This window comes from Arvicanthis niloticus, chromosome 6 (genome assembly GCF_011762505.2).
Source record: "Arvicanthis niloticus isolate mArvNil1 chromosome 6, mArvNil1.pat.X, whole genome shotgun sequence".
Classification (NCBI taxonomy): domain Eukaryota; kingdom Metazoa; phylum Chordata; class Mammalia; order Rodentia; family Muridae; genus Arvicanthis; species Arvicanthis niloticus.
The window spans coordinates 58,947,871-58,971,971 of NC_047663.1; the positions used below are offsets into that span (position 1 = coordinate 58,947,871).

At 48.9% G+C, this 24,101-nt stretch overlaps 1 protein-coding gene across 1 annotated transcript in view; it reads left to right on the forward strand.

The window, feature by feature from the left end:
• The first annotated feature begins 7 nt into the window (after positions 1-7).
• Positions 8-24,101, forward strand: part of Lrrc75a (leucine rich repeat containing 75A) — a 46,637-nt gene continuing 22,543 nt past the window's right edge. Inside the window, exon 1 of the mRNA XM_034507295.2 lies at positions 8-415. Within this exon, the coding sequence (XP_034363186.1) occupies positions 170-415 (246 nt within the window). The 5' untranslated portion in view covers positions 8-169. The remainder of the gene's footprint in view (positions 416-24,101) is intronic.

Sequence of the window (24,101 nt, forward strand, 5' to 3'; positions counted from 1 at the left end):
CGGGGCAGCGAGGAGGGAGGAGCGAGGGGAGCGCGGGCTGCAGCCGCCCCCGCCCCGCGCCCGCGCCTCCCGCGCGCAACAGTTCCCCCAAAGTTGCGGCCGGGGAGGCGCGAAGCCGGCGGGGGACGCGGCGTTGGCCCGGCGCGCGCAGCCCCAGGCGGGCGGCGGCATGGGCACTCGGCAGACCAAGGGCAGCCTGGCGGAGAGAGCCAGCCCCGGCGCGGCGCCCGGCCCCCGCCGCGAACGACCCGACTTCTGGGCGTCGCTGCTGCTGCGCGCCGGGGACAAGGCGGGGCGCGCGGGCGGTGGGCTACCCCCCTACCACCGGCGCGTCGGCATGGTCCAGGAGCTGCTGCGGATGGTGCGCCAGGGCCGGCGGGAGGAGGCGGGGACGCTGCTGCAGCACCTGCGCCAGGTGAGCACGGGGAGGGGGTGTGAGGGGCGCGGCGGCTCCCGAAGCGCCCCGCCCCTACGAGAGGGGTGACAGGAGAGCGCCTGGAGGCACCGCCCAGGGTCCCCCTTTCGCGGGGATGGAGCGGTGTGGCAGCAGGTGCCTCTGCGTTCCAGCTGAATTTGGGGCCTCGGGCTAGGGTGAGGAAGGCTGACCTGGCGAGGCTGGTGAAGGGGACCTGTTGGACCATTGTCCCTGCTTCTCTCCTCCACAAGTCCCCAGGGATAGTTGATGAGAGAGGATACAGAGATGCATGCCTGGTCTGGGCCAGGGTTCTCTCTTCCTCTCTGCTCACAACCTGTCACCCACTTCCAAGGGTCCCCAGGGAATGCGCAGTTAACTGCTAAAGCCAGTTCTGAGGTGCATCCCTAGTACTGGTAAGATTTCAGTCCCTAGGTCGTTTGCCACCAGGAGATATTGTGTTTTGTGGCTTCACCTCCCCTAACTTTGACTGGTCCTTGCCGTGAGACCCGGGCAGAAGTCTTGGTCAGAATGAAGCTAGGCTTGGTTTCTTGGCCAGCAGGAACCGAGGCTGACCTGTACTCCACCCTCAGACTTGTCCTGACCCACTGAATAGGGGCAAACTACAGATCTGGTCAGTTCCCTATACTCAAGGGCTGGTGTGTCACGCACTTCTCGGTTTTTGTTTTCTTTTCTCATTTTCTTTTGAGAAAAGTGGTACCCTGTACTACAGGGTCTTCCTGAGTGGCAGAAGCAGGAGAGGGAATAGGTGCTTTGCAGAATGGAGATCAGATGTCTGGTTTTGTGGCACAGACTCTCGAAGACCTTATATTCGTGGAGGACCCCTGTAGATAAGCAGTGTGCCACAAATGGGGGAGGGAAAACCTCAGCTGACATTTGTGAGGTTTTCCCATTGCTGATAGAAGAAGCTGTAGGGACAACTTCCTGGGAGGAGCTTCCAGGATCTAATTGGATCCACATCTCTCTGGATTCTGTACCATGGCTTCCCTCACACCCTATAATGTTTCTCTGGAGTTTGTTCCTAAGGTGTGCACTGCAAGAGAGAGAGAGAGAACTAGAGACTTGGGAACTTGAAGGGTGTAAAGTGTCCACCTTTGCCTCTAGTTTTCCTGACATCCACAGTGATTCCCTGGAGGCTGCTGGATCCTCAGATACCTTCCTTGGATTGAATCATCAAAAAAGATGACATTTTACACCATGTAACTTGAGTAATGTGTATTTCTCTGTCTTTTAAAAATTAGAAACCGCCAGGCGGTGGTGGTGCACACCTTTAATCCCAGCACTTGGGAGGCAGAGGCAGGCGGATTTCTGAGTTTGAGGCCAGCCTGGTCTACAGAGTGAGATCCAGGACAGCCAGGGCTACACAGAGAAACCCTGTCTCGAAAAACCAAACCAAACAAAACAAAACAAAATTAGAAACCAACCTTGTAACTCTGTCACTTTCACACAGAAAATGGATTTTCCAGACCATCATAAGCTGTCTGTGCAATAGGCAGCAAAAGGCTTGTACCAATCACATGCTGCTTCCCCGGTCCTGGGGGTGCTGCTCTGAAGAACACCAAAGCAAGGCAGAAACTGACAAGCCCTTATTGAGGTGTGGGGAGAAAATTAAGGCAGCATTGGCAAGCACCAGTTTAGAAGCCCACTGGAGGAGGCCGAGGGTCTCAGGGAGGAGGCCAATGTTAGGGGTATCCAGTATAATTAATTACACATTGCATTGTGGAACCTGGGCCTCTCCCTTTAGGGTCTTCTGCTTGTGTGTCTTTGGCTTGTTCTCTCTCTCTCTCTCTCTCTCTCTCTCTCTCTCTCTCTCTCTCTCTCTCTCTCTCTCTCTCTCTGGCACCTCTCCAACCACAGGCCCAAGAGGGCTAAAGGGAAGAGACAGGGTTAATCAGACTTCCCCCTTTTCTGGGGCTCTATGGTCATGTGGCTAATGATGAGGGGTGTGGACCTGGAGAGCTGCCCTGCATTGCCTGTAATGTAGGGATCAGAGCCCTTCCAGGAAATGGTCATTGGCCTTAGGCATGTGAGAGTGGGGCTCAGGGATGTCCAAGTGTCTGTGACAAATGAAAAGGGTGTTTTCTAGGACCCTGCAACCAAGCAGCGGAATGTCTAGCCGGATTTGTGCTGCAGTCTGAGTGGCTCTCCCCCAAGATACTATTTCCATCTTAGTTTCCTCCTGGCAGAAACCCGGGCAGTTTGGCCGCCCCCACTCACATAGTACTTTCTCCTGTATTTAATAACATTGGACACTAAGCGTTTGGATTTGGGTTTTTTGAAGCAAGGTCTTGTATGTCCCAGGCTGGCCTCTAACTCACTGTGAAGCCCACGATGACCTTGAACTTCTGATCTTCCAGCCTCCACACCCAAAGTGCTGGAATTACAAGCACTGGCCACCACACCCAGTTTATTCGGTACTGGAGATCATGCTGGGGGTGGGGAGGGGGCTTGTGCATGCCAGACAGACATTCTTTCAACTGAGCTACTCCCCAGCTGTTGACACAGGATTTCTGTGTTCAGAACGTATACAGGGTTAGAGGAAGCATTGATCCATGACTCCTATGCTCTTGAAGGAATTGGGTCCTTGATCTTTCTGAGGCTCTGAAAGAGCTTCACATTCTCCTCAGACAAATGCACCCCGTCTTGCAAAGACTTTCAAGAGACACACAGAGCTTGCAAGTGCTGTAAGTTTAGAGCCACTGTTCCTCCTGCCTCCATTTCTCCTGCTTTGTGTTTTGCATATAGAAATAACTCAGAACCGTGTGTGGCAGTTTGTGGTAAGCTGACATATTATGGCTGCTGTTGCTGTTTGTAAGATGCAGGGGCTGTTTTCTTGCTTGGAGACTCTCCAGGGTATCACCTATGGAAAGGCCTCACACACTGTTCAAGAGGTGCAGGTAGAATGCCAAGCAGTTGCCTTGAAGGGTCACAGAGCCATCCTCTTCCCTTTAGGAACAGTATAAACTGAGAAAGGCCTGGGACCAAGAATCAAGTCTGGGTGGCTTGCCTTTGGTCCTCAGTTTGCTGTGACCTTGGTCCCAGTGGTAACCTCTCTGGGTCGTGTTAACTCATTTCCCAAAGAGGCATCCTGGGTACTGAGCAGAGCAAATGCTATCAAGTGTGAAATTTTGTTGGCACTGCCAATCAAGGTGTGTTCTCATGGCAACCAGAAGGATCTGGCCTACTTTGGGTATAGCTGAGTTAGGGACAAGAACATGTGGCCTTTCTCTTCAAGCCTAAACCAAGGGGTTCCTGGTTCAGAAGCAGTCTGGAACAGATGCTCGTACGCATAAAAGAGCTCATTCCCTGACTCTTATCCCATCACACCCTCACCTAGGCTTTCCACTTCCCTGTGCATCTTGGGCTTAGGGGCTCAGTTTTAGGAGTCCTGGGGAAGGAATGATCTGACATAGAAAGTGCTGGGCTGCACAGAAGGTGCCTCTCCCTGACTCAGTCCAGCAGTCTTTGTTCAGTCCCCAAAATTTCAGACCGTGTTGTTGTCCTGCTTCACGGAATAGCGAATGAGAAACAGGCATCCTCCCCGCCAAGGTGACCCATCTCTGAGCTCACTAGCACCCCTGCTATGTTAGTCAGCTGTTCATGTGACAGAATGCCTCAGGTTATCAACTTGTGAGCAAGGCTCTGTTTGAGCTCATAGATTCAAAGGTTTCAAGTAGTGGTCATTTGGGCCTGTGGTAGGGCAGTACATCAAGGCAGGGAGTGTGAGGGAGGAAGCTGCTCACCTCGTAGTGACTGGGAAGCAAAGAGGAAGAAGCCAGGAACCCAAGACATCTTAAGATTTTTTAACTACCCAAGAGCACCACGTGTTAGAGACTCATGGTCTTTGAAGGACACTCATCCAAACCCCAGCATCTACTTCCTGCAGAGTCCAGTTAGGCTAGTTTACTTCTGGTGTGGTGTATCCCTAATAGGCAGAGTAGTTCTTCTGTCTGCCTGACTGGCCTCATCTCAGTGTGGCCTGGATTCGTGACTCTAGATACTGTCTAGAATAGTAAGCTGTCTTCCTATGCTCGAAAGCAGAAACCATACCCACAAACACAATAACCAAACACATGGGCGCTAGGGTGTTACACATATCACTGACCCAAGAGGAGCTGGATAATGTCCAAGCACCTGGAGACTCCCTGTTGACTGACAAGTCTCCTGCCCAAAGACAGACAAGCACAGTGACATTTGAAGGTCATCTTTTCCCTCCCAGAATCCTCCCAAGAGAATCTCTCTGGGTGAGCCAATGGGAGGGCAGGTCCCGAGTGTCACCTCTTAATTCTTCCTCCACCTTTGGTTTGTCAGACAAGGTCAAAACATGTGCTTCCTGAGAGTAGAGACCCACCCTTACCAGTGTGCATGATACAGTATTGAAAACCTGAAGGTTTGTGATAGTCCTTAGTAAGTCTTTGTGCTATAATAGTATGTGTATAGACTGTCAACATGTCAACACAGGAAGCATTCGGATGCCCTGTTTCAGCCCTACGTCTGATTTATTAGGCTGCCAATATGACTGTGAGATCCTGTGCATTTGCTTTTAGGTTTCTGGGCATGCCAGTTTTCAGGAAATCCCTGATGGCCACAAGCTTGATTGTGCCTGGCATCCTGCCAGGCTGAGGTGTTCTTGGAGAGAGGAGTGGCATGGTGCCCAGCCTTGGCACCACAGGATCTCATTGGGCAGGTGTAGTCTGGGCCCTCTGCTGAGGTGGCAGGAGGGAAGCAAAGCCTGATGGGAGAATTAGGCCTCCCCATTCCTAGTCAGCTCCTGCAGGATCGCATGCATTCCCTCCACAAAGGAACCTTAGTTATTGAGCTCTGGGCTGGGCTGCGTGCAAGCATTGCTAGTGATAGAGGTGCAGAGGCTTCTGATGTCGGGACCTGCTTTGTTCCTTTCCACAGCTGCCAGCAACACTGGCCAGGGACACAGCGACCTCTGTAGTGGCCAAACTAACCACAGGGCCTAGAGTAGGCTAGTCTCTGACTTCACAGTCTGATGGGGCAGGGGAGGGGTTCCTCTTTTTGAAACAAATTTTGGAGATTGTCAAAAGCTGTTCTTAAATCCAGTGTCTCTTCTGAGCTCTTGTCTGTCATGTCCTGGCCTCCACCTCTGACATGCAGGGTGGTGCAGTCTTACTGCCCTTCTCCCCAACTCCCACCCCCACCCCATCCCCACCCCAGTATCAGGGCATTTCTGTGTGTGCCTTCCTGGGACTGAAGCCATCCATATACCAGGTACCTTGACACATGGTCAGGTTTCAGAAAATCCCTGGGGTCTTGTTTGTTTGTTGTTTGTTTGTTGGTTTGTTTGTTGAGACGAGGTCTCTTTATGTAGTTCTGGCTTTGCTGGAGCTCTATGTAGACCAGGTTGGCTTTTGAGATCACAGAGATCCACCTGCCTTTGCTGGGCCATGTGCCACCATGCCTGACCTGTAGATACAGTTTTAAATGCCGCAGGCTCACTTCCCCCTAGCCCATCCTGTGCTCTCTTGTGAGTCTGCTGAGATTGGTTCAAATTTCTCAATTATTTCCACTCTGAACCCTGGCCAGCATAGCCTCTTGATGTTTGGGTTCCAGTAGCTGCTCCTCATAATCCATTACCTCTGGTAAATAAGAGGCTTCTCATCAGCTGACTAGTATCTCTACACTGTCCCCATCAAGTGTACAAAGGTGGGCTCAGCACTGGCAGAGATCCCTCCCCTAAGTAGAGATATTTTGACAGTCACCCGACTCACCTTCCCCACCAGGAACAGCAACGAGATTTTTCTATGAGAAAATACATGTACACACAGGATATTTACAGACACATATGTGTGTGCTTGTTGGTCCTTGCTATAGTTTTTCCTGGCTGTGGGTTTTTTCAGGTTTGTTGTTGTTGTTGTTGTTGTTTCCCAGTTGTATTAGTTCCTTCAGGCTTCTAGAACAAAGTGTCAAAGGCTAGGTCTAAGATCCAGGCCCCAGCAGGTTCAGCATCTGGTGTGGGCCTTCGATGTGGTTCTGAGTGCCCTCCTGTGCACAGGAGTGAGAAGCTTCTCTGGGGATTCCTTTTTAAGGACACTGATTTCAGGGTCCTTGTAACATCAGTCTGTACTGAAAATCTCAGCCAGGAGGTTAGGGCTTCCGTGAAGGGGAGGAGACACCAGCTGACCAGACTCCTTCCTGCTCTGTCTCCTCCTCCCGCAAAGTACTGGAGCAGTAAGGGCCCAGTCATCCACATCAGCGGACCTCACCATTACTCAAGGAGTTGTGTGTTCAAAATGAGGACGAGACCTTGGCATGCTGAACAGGGGCGGGACCTGTTCTGACAGCGCCTGCTTTTGTCCCCACCCCACCCACCCTGGCTCTGAGTGGTGCCCACGTGGCTCTCTGGGAGCATTTCCCAGCTTCACTTTTTCTTCTTTTTTTTTTCCTTTCTTTCTTTCTTTCTTTCTTTTTTTTTTTTTTTTTTTTTTTTTTTTTTAACTTTTATTAGCTCAGACTCCTGGCTGCTGCAACCATATGGAGTTCCTCCGACAGCTGCAGCTCAAAGGGATGTGGCATTTTGATGTTTCTAATTTTATCTTAACCAGGATAGACTTAGGAGTCCAGCTGAGACTAGGGAGTACCCAAGTGTGTTTTCCTGCAGAGGCAGACAGGCTTGGTTTGAGCCTAAGGCCCATGTACTAAGATCCTGTGTTACACAGCTAACTTCCAAATTCATAATAGTATATGGGAGAGATGGTCTTTGGCAAGTGATTAGGATAAAATAAGCCATGAAAGTGGGGTTCCTGTGATAGGATGGGTGGCTTGAGCTGACACACACTTGCCCCGTCTCACCATTGAGATTCTCTAGTCTGTTCCGGCACAGCAAGAATGCCTTCTCCAAATGCTATGCTGTGTCCTTGGATAACCGACCTCCAGATCTGTGAGTTAAATAAACTTGAAACTCTGTTTCCTATAAATTACCAGCCTGGGACATTTTGTTGCAGTAGCAGAAAGCAGATTAAAACCACTATGCTTTACCTGCAGACCTGCCCCTTACCCTGTGTCTCCGTCTTCCTGCCTCTACTCTCTGCTTCTTGTGGCTTCTCTTTGAATCTCTGACTCTCTCCATCCTTTGTATCTCTGATTCCTCTGGTAAAAAGCAGACTCTTAAAAACGTCTCTTCGGGCAAGGTGTAGAGGCATATGCCTTTTAAAACAGTGCTGGGGGGTTATAGATAGGATTGGGAGTTTAAGACCAGCCTAGACTACATGAACCTCTTCTAAAAATAAAACAAATGTCTCTTGTTAGTCTGCCTGAGTTCTGTGGGCTTCCCTCTATACCCCTCCCAACTCTACACACAGGAAGATGGGTTATGAAGCCATGAGAATAGGAGAATGTTCTAGGGGAGAAATAAGGGGTCTAGTCCTGCTCATTTCAATTGTCTAGATGTAAACACATGCCTAGGCAAGGAGAGCAAGCACTGGAGATCCAGTCTCTGCAGGTTCTCAGTCCACAAACCATATTCATTCATTTGAGCTCTGTCTTTTTTTCTCTTCTTAAGTCAGGGTATCTCATGTAGCCCAGGACAGCCCTGACTCTATATAGAGTCAGAGATGACCTTGGATTTCTTGTCCTCCTGTGTCTGTCTCCTAAGTGCTGGGAATACTGGTATATGCCACCATGCCCGGTTCATGTGGTACTGGGGATCCAAGCCAGGGCTTTATATATTCTAGACAAACATTCTACAAATTGAGCTGCATCCCTGCATCCCAGCCCCTGTTAAATTTGTTAAATAGTTGGCTTATAGTGTGTGTGTGTGTGTGTGTGTGTGTTTTCAGACAAGGTCTCACTATGTGGCCCAGGCTGGCTTCAAGCTTGTAACGATCCTGCCTCAGCCTCCCAAGTGCTGGGATTATAGTTGTATGTGCCACCATGCTCCTTTAAAAAAAAAACAAAAAACAAAAAAACAAAAAACATGGAATTTTTTTTTTAATATACCCCCAAAAAGCAGCATTCTGCCACTATGGAAAATAAGAAACTATACATGGGCAAAAAGGAAAAAGACCAATTGAATGCATGTATTCATGATTTCGCACCTCTTCTTCAGGAAGCAGCTGCAGGTAGGTATGGGGACGCAGCGTGCAACCTGTGGGGAAAGATCCCAGCAACAATTGCGCCCTGCTTCACAGAGGGCGGCTGGGATCTAAGAGCTCACCATGTCAGGCATGTGTTCAGCTAAGCAGTGTGGTTGCCGCAGCTGGGAACTGGAGCCTGCTTTTCTGAGCCAGGATGCTCATTCTAGAAAGGACAGAGGAGCAGAAATAGCCACGGTGGCTGGTGGGCAATCAGCAACTGAGATTCCAGCACCTGGCTTGCTTCTGATTGAGAGTGGTCCAGAGGTCTACACAGGTACACTGGTCACTGAATACTCCCCTCCTCCCCATGGGGCTTGTAAGTGGTCACAGACACTCAGGCTCAGCTGCAGGGAGCCAGGCTACCTGCCACTTCCTGAACAGGACTTTGTCTCACCTGCTCTTCTGAGCCCTCCTAGTTACCCAGTGTTCAGGCCTGTACCTTTCTGCCCTCTGGGTCCCCTGACCTGTGACTTTTCCCCACTCCACAACAGATGTCTCCATGGAGCACCACCACAGCCACAGGCTGCCCATGGAGGTTCATCAGACACCCCTCTTCCACCAAGAGACACAGGCAAGGGATAGAACCTCAAAGGGAAACTGTCCTCCCCTGAAAATCTTTTCCCACTCAAACTTTCTGTGTGGGAGAAATCTGCGTTCATACAGCCTGTGACCCCCTACCTGCTCTTCTTTCTAAGTTCATCCATGTAGCTTATGCCTCTTGGAGCCTATCCCTGGGCCTCAGGTTGTCTCCTGGGCAGAGCAGGAGTCCCTCCCTAAGTGCCGAGGGCAGATGCCTACCACCTAGACTTAAACAGTCTAGATTCCCACCCTGGACCTCTCCAGCCCAGCACCTCTCCTGATAGTCACCGCATACCCACAGTCCTTCCCCTATATCTCCTCACTAGTATATGAGTGAACACAGAGCTGGCCTGCAGAGCATTTATGAGAGAGCTCTAGTCCCCCCTGGCACCAGGTAGGTGTTGGCTCAGGGCACTACTGATGGGTTCCTTGACCACCTTGCCCTACTCTGGCTATGATCCTTGGATCCAACCAATTCCTTCCCTCTCGCTGAAGGAAACGGATGGGAAGGCTCCCACTGATCTGTGGGTGAGACCTTCTGGAATGAATTTAGATGTTTAGTGGAGGTACAAATGACCCAGGGAAGAGTTGTCATGTGAGACTGAGCTAGGACTGGGTCTCCCAAGCTGCTGTCCTCATAGCCATGACTGGAGAAGCATTGGAAGCCTGTGTCTGCTCCAGTTACTAATGCAGCATTTTTCCAGGCTCCCTGGGTTGGGGCAAGTAGCTTAGGTTCCCTCCTTATGGGCAGGGTGAAGGAGCTCCGAGGTCACAGAGGCCCCACTCTCTTGTGGCAGGAACAGGAGGGAGATAAGGGGAGACATTGAAAGATAGGGAACACCACTGTCCTGAGTACATTCTCTGCATGATATTTGTAGAACATCCTTTCTTAACCTAAGAAAATAGGGCTGAGGTGATGAACTGACACTGGACAGCTCATCGTCTCCCTGTTAGAGCCTCTGCCTCTGGCAGCCCAGCAAGACCAAGAACTTGGATCGATTAAAGCTGTTTGGTGTGTGAGGCTGGGTCACCGTCGCCTGGATTTCCTTCACAGGCTGCCTTCAGTTCATTCAGCACCAATGTAGTTCCGCCCCAATCAGGTACCTGTGCCCAACGTGCCCTACACTGCTGCTGTAGAAGCAGCCTTAGTGTGAGAGTGGAGAAGTTCAGATATTTATGAGCTGAGGCTGACTGGCCCCTCCCTCTATCAGATCCTTCTGCACAGCCTCGGATCATCGAGGAACAAGGCAGTGAGGAGTAGCCTGAGCTTGACTTATTTTTAACCAGGGCTTGCTATCATCCTCTTGAACCCTCTAGAGCAGTGGTTCTCAACCTTCCTAATGCTACAACCCACTAACAGTCCTTCACCTTGTGGTGACCCCAGCCATAAAATTATTTCTGTTGCTACTTTATAACTGTAATTTTGTTAGTTAGGAATCATAAATATCTGATATATAGGATATCTGATATTCGACCCCTGTGAAGGGGGTCACTCAACTCCCAAAGGGGCTATGACACAGGTTGAGAACTACTGTTCTAGACTAGTCCAGTTCATCATTCCAACCTATTCAGGAGCATCAGATAGAATCAGAGACGCCCTGAGTGGATCTGGACTCCATCTGGGGCATCCAGGGCACAAGCAAAGATATGTCGTCCATCTCTACTAAGCTCTCACAAACTGCCAGGGTCTGTGAACCCCATCTCTGCTTTCCAGGCTGACTGCATTTATTTCTCCCTCTAGCTGTTCCAAGGAACTACAGTCTGGGTGTGCCCCATGCCCTGTACTTAATCCCAGTTCCTCCAGACTCAGTAATCCCAGTCAGTTTAGTTTTTCTAGGTTGTGCCAATCTGCTGAGATTTTATTATTCACAGCTGCAGGCTTCAGCTGTCCCCTCCTCCTGGAGGTGTGTTTCAGAGCAAAAGCAGTGATGGGCAGCATACCTGCCCTGCGGTTTCCAGGAAGCTATAAACCCATGGACCATCAAGAACACTGAATGAATGGGTTTGAGACATGGAAACTCAGACACAAAACCATCCAAGTTACCTTTTCCAGGAATTCCCACCCCTCAAGACATGGCTTTTGCTGCTTGGAAAGTGACCCAGTCAAGCAGGGCAAGCATAAGAGAGTAGAATGGTTTGAATGGGTTAGGACATTTCAAAGGGAAGTTGCTACGTGAGCCAGAAGAGGGGACTCTTGGGAATGGGACCATAGGAGGAAGGGGCAAGCCTGGAAAGGAAAGAGAAGGAAGGCATTAGGATGGAATTTCAATAGACACATTCACAGAAACCATTCACAGATAGAATGTGACTGTGTGTGTGTCTATCTGTCTTTCTCTGCCTCTGTGTGTGTGTGTGTGGCTGTCTGTCTGTCTGTCTTTCTGTCTTTCTCTGCCTCTGTATGTGTGTGTGTGCCTGTCTGTCTGTCTCTCTTTCTCTGCCTCTGTGTGTGTGTGTATGCTACTATCAGTTAAAACTCAGAACCTGTTTCTTGCTAATTATTACATACTACCACTGAACTCCACCTACGGCCCTAAAAATTGTAGAAAACTCCAAAGCCCATCCAGGAAAGCAAAGGAGGCAGAATGACCATCACAGCAGATGTAGAACTGAGAGCGCCAGGGCAGGTTCTGCCTGCGAGGTGCTTATGTTGGAAGATGTCCACTGTGGCAAGTACTGTGGGCAGGGTCAAGGACACTGACTGTGAGTCCTGGATTCCTAGTCCTGTGGCTCTGGCCTTTCCCCTCACCCATTTCTCCCCCCCTCCACCTCACTCACTACTTCCCCACCTCCCAGTGTCCATGGAAGTTGTGGACACACTCAGGAGCCACCCAGAAACCAAAGATCACTCCCACCCTCAGGGACATGGCTATCTCCTCCTGGTAGCCTTGAAAGCTCACTGCTCCCTCGCTGCTGCTGCTGCTGCAATGATTCCACCTGGCTGGGGGGGTCCCCATGGCTCCTTCTGAGAAGCACTTAGAAGGGTACCATGGCCCTCACCCACACTTCCCACTGTGACAGGCAGCTGAACTCCGCCCTCAGCCATCTTAGGGTCTTAGGGGGATCCTTCCTTCTTTCTGAAGCTGGGAATAAGTGACTGGATACTGGATTCCAGCTGAGTTCCTCATCTGTGTGAGTCATCCTCAGGCCCAGAGGGAGGACAGCAAGAGGTCTGAGGCCAAACACTGGGGATCTGGCCTTGGTTTTGGCCTTGCCTCTAATACAGAGATTTAAAGTGATAAGACCCTCACTTCACTGCGGTGCTAATTTTGTGTGTCCCTTGGGCTAGACCATGACACAAGTGTTTGGTCAACCATTAATCTAGATGTGGCTGGAGGTATTTTTAAATGTAATGAACATGTAAATCTTGGTGTTTTAAAAAGAACATTGTCTTTCTGCAGTACGGATGGGCTGTGTTGGTCACTTGAGAAAAGACGTAAGCTGCCCCCGGCCCCAGAAAGACAGATTCTGCCTCCATGCCTCCTGTAGCAACAAAAACAAGACAGCGATGCCAAGTCTTGGGTAGGCCTCCAGTCTGTCCTCCTGCTCCGCAGATTTCAGAGTTGCCAGCCCCCACAATCACATGACCCAAGTCCTTAAAATAAACCAAGTTCTCTCTCCCTCTCTCCCCCCTCTACACACACACAAATGCATCTATTGGTTGTTTCTCTGGAGAACTCAGTCTAATATAAGTAACTCCCAAGGGCTGGTGTCCAAGAGAGGTGGAGTTAGAAACTTCTGGGGGCCCTGGGTTCCTTCTGTCCTCTTCCTCACTGAGTCAACCCTGCAGACCTCAGTTTCTCACTCTGAGAAATCGGCTGTTCCTGGGAAGGATCCCTTGCAGAGGAGCCAGCAGTGTCCTCCAAGTCATCTCTCTCTGCCTCTTCCTTGAATCCCTTGGTGATGGAACATACCTTTCATCTAAATGGGACAGGCTTTACCATGGGAAGGGATAATGGACTTGAATGGGTTTGCCGGAGGTATAAACAGCTGATTTTATTATTTCCCAAGAGGAAACGCAAAATGCCAAGAATTCGGGGAATTCTGGAGCCTAGGGACCTCTGGGACTCCTGCCCCTGCTCTCCTCCCTTCCCCCATTTTCTACAAAACTTCAGTTATACAAGAGGCTCTGGGAAAGCAAGGGACGCTGGGAAATCCGTTGGGAGATACCGTGGATGCTAGCTATACCTGTCAGATTCAGAAAGCACAGGAGGGCAGGGAGACTTGGCTGCAGAGAGAACCCTGCACACAGAAGGTCTCTGCTGTCCGTCCTAGCACCCAAAGAAAAAAGAAAATCTGGAGAGCCTGAATGTCTGAAAGAACGGGGGGGGGGGGTGAAATTGTTGAATTCTTTGTGTTCTCTCTCTCTCTCTCTCTCTCTCTCTCTCTCTTCCTGCCACTGGGCCCCTCCCTTCCAAAGAGTGACTAAGGAACTAGCCCGGAACTGGTTCTCTGTCCATCCTGACCCCTGTCTAGAGGGAAGCTGTGACCCTGGGGGAATCAATCCTGACCTCTGTTTTTCTAAAGAGATAGCATCCTCTTGTAGTTATTCGTTAGTACTGTGGTTTCTTGGGTTATAATTAAGTTACACTTGGCAGTAGCCAGGTACTTATTTCCAGAGGGGGCCTGGGTTTTGTTGTTGTTGTTTTAATTTCTTTATTTAATTTTAGATGCATGGCTGTTTTACTTGCATGTGTATCTGTGTATCACATGTATACCTGGTGCCCCTGTAGGTCAGAAGAACACCCTTGGAACTGGACTGGAGGATACTTGTGAGCCAACATATTGGTGCTAGGAACCAAAGCCAAGGGTCCTTAGCCACCAATTTAACTCTTCAACCCCCAGAGTGTGTCTTTTTTTATTTTTAACCTTCATTTTCGTGTGTGTGTTGGGTGCATGCATGCCACAGTGAGTGTGTGGAGCTCAGAGGATAGCCTGAGTCAGTTCTCTCCCCCACCCTCTGCATTGTCAGAGTTCTCTGTAAGCGCCTTTACCTGCAGAGCTTTCTCTCCAGCCTGAAGGTGTCATTTTCAAAGACTTAAAACACAAATGGCAGACCAGCACTCTGGGAGGCAGAGGCAGATGGGTGGATGTGAGACCAACTGGTCTACAGAGGGAGTTCAAGGACAGCCAGGGCTACCCAGAGAAACCCTTCCGTCCGTCCTTCCTTCCTTCCTTCCTTCCTCCCTCCCTCCCTCCCTCCCTCCCTCCCTCTCTCCCTCTCTCTCCCTCCCTCTCTCTTTCTCTCTCTTTCTCTCTCTTTCTTTCTTTCTTTCTTTCTTTCTTTCTTTCTTAAAGATTTGTTTTATGTATATGAGTACACTGTCACTCTCTTCAGACACACCAGAAGAGGGCATCAGATCCCATTACAGATGGTTGTGAGCCACAACGTGGTTGCTGGGAATTGAACTCAGAACCTCTGGAAGAGTAGTCGGTGCTCTTATCTGTTGAGCCATCTCCCTAGCTTGAGAAACCCTTTCTCAAAAAACAAAAACAAACAAACCCATATGTACATACGCACGCAGGCATGCACACACCCACACACCTGTAGCCAGGAAATGAATGGAGCTAGCACAGGTTGTCCATAGCATCTTGCCGAGTGGGGCCACAGAAGCACTTGTCACCATTGAGGACCAGTATGCTTGATAATTGGCTGCAAGAACCCAAAAGGCTCGGCAGGAGCCTGAGGGTGATAACCTAGCCCTGGGAGAACAGTAGCCATAAGGGGGACCAAAGGTCCCCACCTTTGCTCAGCCATACTGGGGAAGTTGGGCAGGGGCTGTGGAACCTCTATCAGCAAGCTGTTCCCTACCTTGATTTCTGCATAGTAGCCACCCTAGTAGCAGACTGGCATGGGTCAGCTGGATGCTGATGACATCTTCTGGGCACCAGGCTCCATGGTAGACACTGAGCAAGATGACGGTCCTCAAGAGGGACTGCCCAGACTGAGACCAGGGCTGAGTGAGGGTGTCTCTAGGGAGAAGGGACTGTGGTGGTTTGTGTGTGTGTGTGTGTGTGTGTGTGTGTGTGTTAATGGAATCTATTACTTTTGCAGCTCTACTCTCAGTCTGACAGCACTCCCACTTGCCATGTACATGACTTCACCGCTGGTGTTATTGGAGGAATGTTTGAGTGTGTATGCACACACAGGCTACTGACCACACATTCTGTAAACCACACCTTTGAGTATGTTTGTTATGCAGAATCCTAGAGTTGCATGCACACAGCTCACCGGTACCAGGAGGATCACTCCACATAGCCCCAGTTGCAGTCAAGAGCAAGATGGTTTGGCGAGTAAAGGCACTTACCACACAAGACTGGCAACCTTAGTTTGATCCCAGGTGGAAACAGATAACCGACTCACAGAACTCCCCTCTGACCCTCACCTACTGGCTTTGCCACACATGTACCTACCTACACACACACACATACGCATGCACGCATGCACCATGCATATATACAGTTTTTAATAAAAGAGGTTGGGGAGGGTAAGTCCAGATATGGTGGTACACTAAGAAGATAGGGCAGAATAATGACAGATTCCAGGCTAGCCTGTGCTACATAGTGACTTTTTTTTGGGGGGGGGGGTTGTCGAGACAGGGTTTCTCTGTATAGCCCTGGCTGTCCTGGAACTCACTCTGTCTGTAGACCAGGATGGCCTCAAACTCAGAAATCCGCCTGCCTCTGCCTCCCAAGTGCTGGGATTAAAGGCGTGCGCCACCACCGCCCGGTTTACATAGTGAATCTTTAAGAAAGGAAGAGAAGGATAAGCGCTAGATGGAGCTGAGGCAGCTGCTGGTGTTATATAGCATCGTGTTTTACAGTGACATTGTTTTCATAAGTAGGAATACACACTGAAATAGCAATAAAAACAGACTTGTGCACATCCATTCCACACTTAAGGCCAAAGAAGCTGGGCCCACCTACCAAGAATCTGCATCATGTGACTTGAGCTTCTAGCTTCCAAATTAGAAGACTCTCCAGGGAAAGTGAAAGGAACCAGCCAAGACTGTGAAGTTATTCTGACCTAGGCCTAGGTAACTTAGAATAAATTTTGTTCACTATAAAATGAAATTCTCAAGTGCGTCCGTGTCTGCTGTTTTTCTTTTAAAGTCTTGTTTTTATTTGTGTGTATCCATACTGTGTGAGCATGATGATGGGGGAGGGGTGTCAGTGTGTCACAGAGCATGTGTGTGTGTTCTTGTGTCACAGTGGAAGTATCACAAAGTGTGTGTGTTGGGGGTGAGTGTCTGTGTGTCACAGAGTGTGTGGAAGTCAGAGGATGACGTTGTGGAGTCTATGGTCTCCTTCCACCTTCACATGGGTCCCAGGAATTGAACTTAGGTCACCAGGCCTGCACAGCAAGCATCTTTACGCCCTGACCCATCATGCCGGCTCTTCTTTCTTTTTCTTCCTTTCCGTTTTTCAGAGTCAAGGTCTTATGAAACCCAAGCTGTACTCAAGCTCACTGTGCCACTAAAGCTGGCCCTGAACTTCAGAACTTGCCTCTGCCTCCTAATTGCTAAGATTCCCAGCTGTGTTCGTGCCCTGCCCTGCCCTCCCCCCCCCCCCCCCACTTTTTGAGTATGCAGTGTATGAGAAGCATGTTAAACTGAGCATGCTCACATGTCCCTTGTCTCCATGCGATGATGAATGGATGTGTTTCACCAATAAGGGCCCCTCGATACACTTGCTTAGGGAGACACTGCTTTGACTGGTTTCCAGTTTGCTCCTTGCTTGCTGCAAGCAATAATCCTCCCCATGCTGCTTGTTTTTGCTTGAGACAGGTCTCACTCTGTAGCCCTGGCTGGTCTCAAACTCAGAGAAATCTGCCTGCCTCTGCCCTGTCTCCACCTCTGCCTCCACCTCCAGGTTGCTGGATTAAAGGCCTACAACACCACGCTGGCCTCTTTAGGATGTGTATAATGGAGCAGGAGGAGTTGACGTGGGAGGGGAGAGTAAATATATTCAAAATATGGTATGTATATGTGATATTCTCAAAAAACAAATACTGTTTAAAAAATATGTGTAAGCCAGGCATGGTGGCACACACCTTTAATCTCAGCACTCAGCAGGGGCAAGTGGATCTCTCTGAGTTTGAGGCCCGAGTGGTCTACAGATTGAGTTCCAGGACAGCCAGGGCTCTGTTACACAGAGAAACCCTATCTCAAGAAAAAAAATTTAAAAAAAAAAAAAAAAAAAAAAGATACTGGGCTGGAGAAATGACTCTGTGGTTAAGAGTGCTGGCTGCTCTTCCAGAGATCCTGAGTTCAATTCCCAGCAACCACATGGTGGCTCACAGCCATGTGTTTTGGGGATCCGATGCCTTCTTCTGGTGTGTCTGAAGACAGCGACAGTGTACCCACATACATTAAATAAATAAGTAGTACTTATTAACAAGTCACTATTACTTGTTAACATCCAATCTTATACACTCTACCTAATTGTGTGACCTGTTCTTCCTTTGCCTGACCATGCAGTGAATGTGCCGGAAACAGAACCCAGCTGATGACACATTTGCACACTTTACTTCAGATCCTCACTCCAGATCTGTTAAAATGTTTGAAGTGATTTATTTTTCTGTACGTTTAATGTATTCAGTGTCTTTTTGTTGACGTAGTTTTTATTTTTTAGAATTATTTATTTTATGTGTGTGTTTACCTGCACATACAGCTGTATGCTATGTTCATGCAGTGTCCAGGGAGGCCAGAAGAGGGCATGGGATCCCCTGGAACTAAAGTTTTACACTATTGTGTGCTGTCGTGTGGGGGCTGGGAATCCAACCCTGGTTCTCTGTAAGAACAGCCAGAGCGCTTAACCACTGAATCATTCCTCCAGCTTCCATACCCACTTTTCTCAAGTTTACCAATACCCGTTCTGAAAAAAGCAGTTTGGCTAGATTCCTAACCTATTATTAAATATTAGCAACGTCGGCTTTTAAATATGCTCTCTGTGAAGTATGAGTGAATACATGCCAAGGCATACACATGTAAGTCCGTGAGTCCTACCCCAGTGTCTCTTCTCTCCTTCCACCATGCAGGTTATCAAGCTTGGTCCTAATGCAGAGCTGGAACCGGGACCACACACACACACACACACACACACACACACACAGGTATAGAGATGATGTAGGAGCACTGGCTGTTCAATTCCCAGCACCCAGACACATGGAGCCGCACAGTCATCTATAATTCCTATTCCCTCAGATCCTATGCCATTTCTGGCCTCCAGGGGTACATGTGATACACAGACACACACACACAGGCAAAATATCCATGCACATAAAATAATAAAATAAACTTTTATAAAAACATAAACACTAAAGAAATTTACCATCTGAAAATGTTTTGGGATAGAATCTTACCCAGTCTAGCCTCAAACTCACAGAGATCCTCCTGCCTTTAGCTCCTGAGTGCTGAGATTAAAGGTATGCACCACCACATTTCAGTTTCCATGTCTTTTAGTTTTTTCTCCACTTGTTGATATTTTTTTTCCAGGGCTGAGAATAAGACTCAGGGACTCCTGTGCTAAGGAAGCATGCTATCTCTGAACAACTCACACCCACTGGGGGATTGTAGGGACAAGTCACACCCACTGGGGGGGGATTGTGGGGCTTTTTGTAACTTTTTTATATGTATGAGTGTTTTGTCTGTGTATATGTGTGTACCACCTGCATGTGTGGTACCCTCAAGGATCAGAAGAAGGTGTCGGATCCCCTCATACTGGAGCTATACATAGCTGTGAGCCACCATCTTGCTGCTGGGATCTGAACCTGGCTCCTCTGCAAGAGCAACAAGTGTTCGTAACAGCTGATGTATCTCTTGTTTAATTTTTTTTTATTCTATCTTTATGTGTATTGGTGTTTTGCCTGCATATATGCCTGTGTACCATATGCATACCCAGTGTCTGTGGAGGCCAGAAAGGGGCTTCAGATCCCCTGGGACTGCGGTTATAGACGATTTTGAGCTGCCATATTGGTGTTGAGAATTAGACTCAGATCCTCAGGAAGAGCAGCCAGTGCTCTTAGCTGCTGAGCCGTCTCTCCAGCCCCTCTCCTCCGTTCTAAATGCAGTTTCTCATACTGAGCTGGGGAGCATCTTTGGGGTATAGTGGGACTACTACTTGCCCACCCTACCATGTGAACTGGCAACTGACAGAAGCCCCAGGACCGAGAGAGAAGGAAGCAGAGTGCTGACTAAGCAGAGCCAGCCTTCCTTACCCTCAGTGACCTCAGCTGGTGTCAGCAGTAGCACAGGAGCCCTGTCCCCCTTGCCTATTGAAGCCTTGAGAAAAGTGTCACCATTGTCTCAAACCACTGTGCTAGATTCCTAAGGCTGCTGGAACAAATTACTATCAACCGGGTGGCCTCAAACAACAGGATTTTGTTCTTCCCTCCTTTCAGCTTCAAAGGGTTGTCACCACATCTCTCCCAGCTCTGCCTCTGCTCCCACATCACCTCTGTCTATTCTGAGGACACCCATGTTGGATTTGGGAAACCTGGATAAACAAAGGTGACATCTTCCAAAGTTCTTAAAATTAATTTCATCCACAAAGACCTTTTTGCACAAATGGTGACCTTTCGTTTTCTGAGCACAAGAGCATGAGGGTGTCTTGGGGTGGGCGGTGGGGGGTCACCATTCAGCCGTCTGCAACCATGTGTGTTTCTCACATTGGATGTGTGTATACATTCCAAGCCTCCCTCCCCTCCCTGTGACACGTTAAAGCTACCTTCTTCCCATACTATTGTCTTCTGAGGAAGCTCTGCTCAGGCTCTTCAGCTCCAACATCCTGGCTTCTCTCTCTGGAGGTTTCCTGAAGCAGTTTCCTAACAGCACCTGACAGTTTCCCTCCCCTCCCCTGGGATTCCCCTGGAAGGAGAGTCACTCTGAAGGAGATAGTAGTTCAGGCACCAGCTGCAGCCGGGTGTTTCCCTGGCAGATCCCCTCCTCTGAGAAATATGCCTGGGTTGCCCCCTGAGCCTGTAGGAGAGGCTGCCTAGCTGCTTCCTGTTTGCCCTCTGGACATTAATTAATTTCCTTCTAGGGGGCTGTGCATGATTAGGAGCTCACTAGGCAGCTCTGCTCTCTGGCTGCTGCCGCATCCGTCAGTTTGCCACCAGGCTCTGTCTACCTTTCCAGTTAGTATTCAGAGGGGCGGCCTGCCTCCTTTCCCCACTGTGTTGATGAAGAAACTGTGGAGTCATGCTTGGAAGAGAGGCAAATGCCAGCTCACCCCTGCAGGGAAGGTCTTTGAGAGAAAAGGGGGTGGGGTTTAAAATAGAAAGTGCCTAGCAGTCCCCTCTCAAAAAAAAAAAAAAAAAAGCCAAACAACAAAAACGAGGGGGAGGGGGCACCTGCAAACAAAGACATTTGGGCAGTTTGGGAGAAACCCCCTGTAGGCATTGTGGGGCTGGCCCTAGAATGAAGGGATCCAGGCTGCCTGAAGAGGGTCTGGAGCTACTCTCTCCCTCAGCCTACCTCAACCACAGGTTAGGGGTTGGCCTTGGAATCATGATTGGGGGTATTCTCCACTCCCTCTCCCATGCTTGTGTCTGCATCCTTTAGAGAGCAGCTCAAGACCACAGGCAGGAAGAGAGTGACCAGGAACTGTGAAGGCTGTTCACACAGGGTCAGCATGGTGCTGACAGTGTCCTGCAGGACTGTTATAATGGTCTTGAACCTACAGGCATGTTGTTAGCATTCTGTCTAAACTCCACCCCCACAGTTACCAGACAACAGCCAGGTAGGCCAGCCCACTATAAAAGGAGCTGCTTGCCCCTCCTCTCTCTCTTGATCTCCAGCTCTCTTGTTCCCTCTGTCCCCCTCACCCTTCCCCCTTCCCTTCCCCCTCTCTCCACCTGGTCATGGCCGGCCTCTACTTTTCTTTTCTCCTCTTCCTCTCTCCCCCCCTGCCTCTACTACCCTCCTTGCTCCCCTCTTCATGCCCTGAATAAACTATTCTATACTATATTGATGTGTGGCTGGTCCCTCAAGGGGAAGAGATGCCTTGGCATGGGCCCGCTGAGACATCCCCTTCCCCCATACCTCTCCACACACCCACAGAACATACTCTTTATTTCTTTATCTTTTTATAAACACACCACATGTTATAATGTCTGAGGACCTGCAGGCATGCTATGATGGTCATGGGCACAGCCTCTCTTGCCCTTATTGATGTGGCGATCTGGGTTGTCCCTTTTCCATTGCAGAGTCACAGAAGCCAATGCCTAGTCTTCTTCAGAGTTGGTCTCTGCCAGCCAGAGCTGAATTCAGCTCTTACCCTAGGAGAAGGCCATTCTGAGGGACTCAGGTGTCCCCAGATATCACCTTCGGTAGTGAGCGTGTGGGGGAGGAGAGAGGAAATAGAATAACTATCTTGGAACCTGAGCCTCATCTCTGAAATTGAACTGTGGGATCACAAAGAAATGAGCATGGTGGGAAAGAAGCAAAAGGCCGAGAGGGGGAGGGGCCGAGTGAAAGATAAGGAAGATTAATGAGAGGAAGATTCCCAGAGAAACTGACATGCTAGCTCTGTCCTAACCAGTAACGGTGAGTGTGGCAGTGTCCACAGAATGTGAGATCAGAGGTGTGGAAGGCGCTGAGACCACGTACTACTAAAATTTTCTAAAAATATAAATATAGAGACCTTGATAGCCAACATCAGTTCTCAGAAGGCAGAAGTTTGATTTAAAAAAAGAAAAAAAAAATGTAAATAGGTAGAACAATCGTAAGCTTTCTCTGTCAGCGATTCAGAAGAAATATTATTCACCGCTGAACACACAGTAAAAAAAAATGTTAATGGCCAACCAAGCATAGAGGCACACAACTTCATCCCGGCTCCTTAAGAAGCTAAGGCAGGAGGACCATTTAAGCCCAAGAGTTTAGGACCAACAGGGAAATTTTTTTTTTGTTTTTTTTTTGTTTGTTTGTTTGTTTGTTTTTTGTTTGTTTGTTTGTTTGTTTTTCGAGACAGGGTTTCTCTGTGTAGTCCTGGCTGTCCTGGAACTCACTCTGTAGACCAGGCTGGCCTCGAACTCAGAAATCCGCCTGCCTCTGCCTCCCAAGTGCTGGGATTAAAGGCGTGCACCACCACCGCCTTTAATCCCATTTCCACCGCGGAAAATAAATTTTAGCAACCTAGTGTAATTGCAGAGGTTAGGAAAGCCAGACAGACAAGCACTTTCTTCTTCCTGCCTCAGGATGATGTGTATGTTTTTGTCTTGTTTTGTTTTGTTTGCTTGTTTGGTTTTGGTAGGAGTGGTTTCAAGACAGGTTTTTTTTTATGCAGCTTCAGCTGTCCTGTTTCTCGATCTGTAGACCAGGCTGGCTTCAGACTCAGAGATCCAAATTCAGAGAGACCCTCCTGCCTCTGCCTCCCACGTGCTGGGATTAAAGAGTGGCTGCCACCATAGCAGCCACCAGCTTTGATGATGTGTATGTGTGCTGGTCTGGCTCTCACTTTCTTATTTTCAAATGGTAGCAGAACTTACGTAATATAAAATTTACCAGTTTAGTTTCTTTAGTGCTTTGGTGCGGTGGGTGCTGACCACACTGGGTGCCACACACCTCCTGCTGAGCCTCAGGCCATGCAGCCAGTCTCCAGAGCTCATCTTGCAAAGCTGAAACTCAACATCTGTTAAGCAGTAGTCCCACAGTCCCCTGCCCTGTTCCTGGGCAACCATTGTTCTGTTGTCTCTGTGTGTTTAACTGCCGTAGGGACTTCAAATAAATGAATCATACAGGATTACAGGATTTGCCCTTCCTTGGCTAGCTTATTGCATTAAAATTAATATCCTTACGATTCTTCCTGTTTGGCACTTGTCAGAATTTCCTTCTTTATTAAGGCTGAAGTACTGTTTCCTTGGTCCATTCATCTGTCCAATGGCACTTGGGTTTCTTCCAGCCTTTTTTTTTTTTTTTTAATTGAGGTGTTTTAAAATTTATGAGTATGAGTGTTTTGCCTACATGTGTACCTTGAGAGTTCAGAAAAGGGGATTGGATTTCCTAGGAGTGGATTTAGAAATGACTTTGAGCCACTGTGTAGGCACTGGGAATAGAACCTGGATCCTCAGCAAGAGTCACAAGTTCTCTTGTCTCTATTTGGAACATGAGTGTTCAGTGTGTGTGTCTCTCTCTCTGAGACCCTGCTTTCAATTCCTTTGGGTTATTTCTGGATCTTAATGATAATCCTGCATTTGATTTTTTTTTTTTTTTTTTAAGAAATTGCCATTCCATTTTCTGCAGCGGCCACATCAGTTTGCATTCCTTCCTACCAGAAATGAAAGAACGCTCCAGTTTCTCTCTCTCCCTCCACCCAGTGCTTGTTATTTCTGGGGGCCTTATGGAGGGCAGGGCCTTTTGGATCTTAGAATTGGATCAGGCTAAAGAAGACAAATTGGAGAACTGAGTGACAGCGGGGCTGGGAAAGGGGGATGGGGGTGCGGCATAGGATGATGAGAAGCTGTGGGACAGGAGAGTAGCTGGGGAGTTAGGGGAAGCTTCTAAAAATGCGGGTCATCATGAATGGGCTGCCTGTTTGATAACTGAGAGTCATAATGATTCCAACTGTGGTATTGGCTTTCCAAGAAACACAGCTGGGATTTAGTGTCAAACACGGGCCTATAGGAGCCTGGTATTGGAGAAACAACTGGAACAGCCTTAGTTGTCTGCATTACTGGATACCCAAGGGCAGCCAAGTATCTGACATTCTGAAGTTTCTGTTGAGCCTAATTGTTTTCTGGTGTAAAGGAAATTTCATCAGCTGTGTCAGGAAAGAACCCTTCTCCCTTTTCTGAGGGGAATAGGTGCTGTGTGACTGAATGCAAGATACGGGGTAAAGGTACCAGTCTCACTGGGAAGGAATCGAGAGGCAGAGTCGAGTGTGCAAGCCCAGTGCAGAGTTCTATACGTGCAAACCTGAGCACACAGTGTCAGATTTAACCAGCACATTCACATTTAAGGCAACCATAATAATAGAAGCTGGGAGATGGC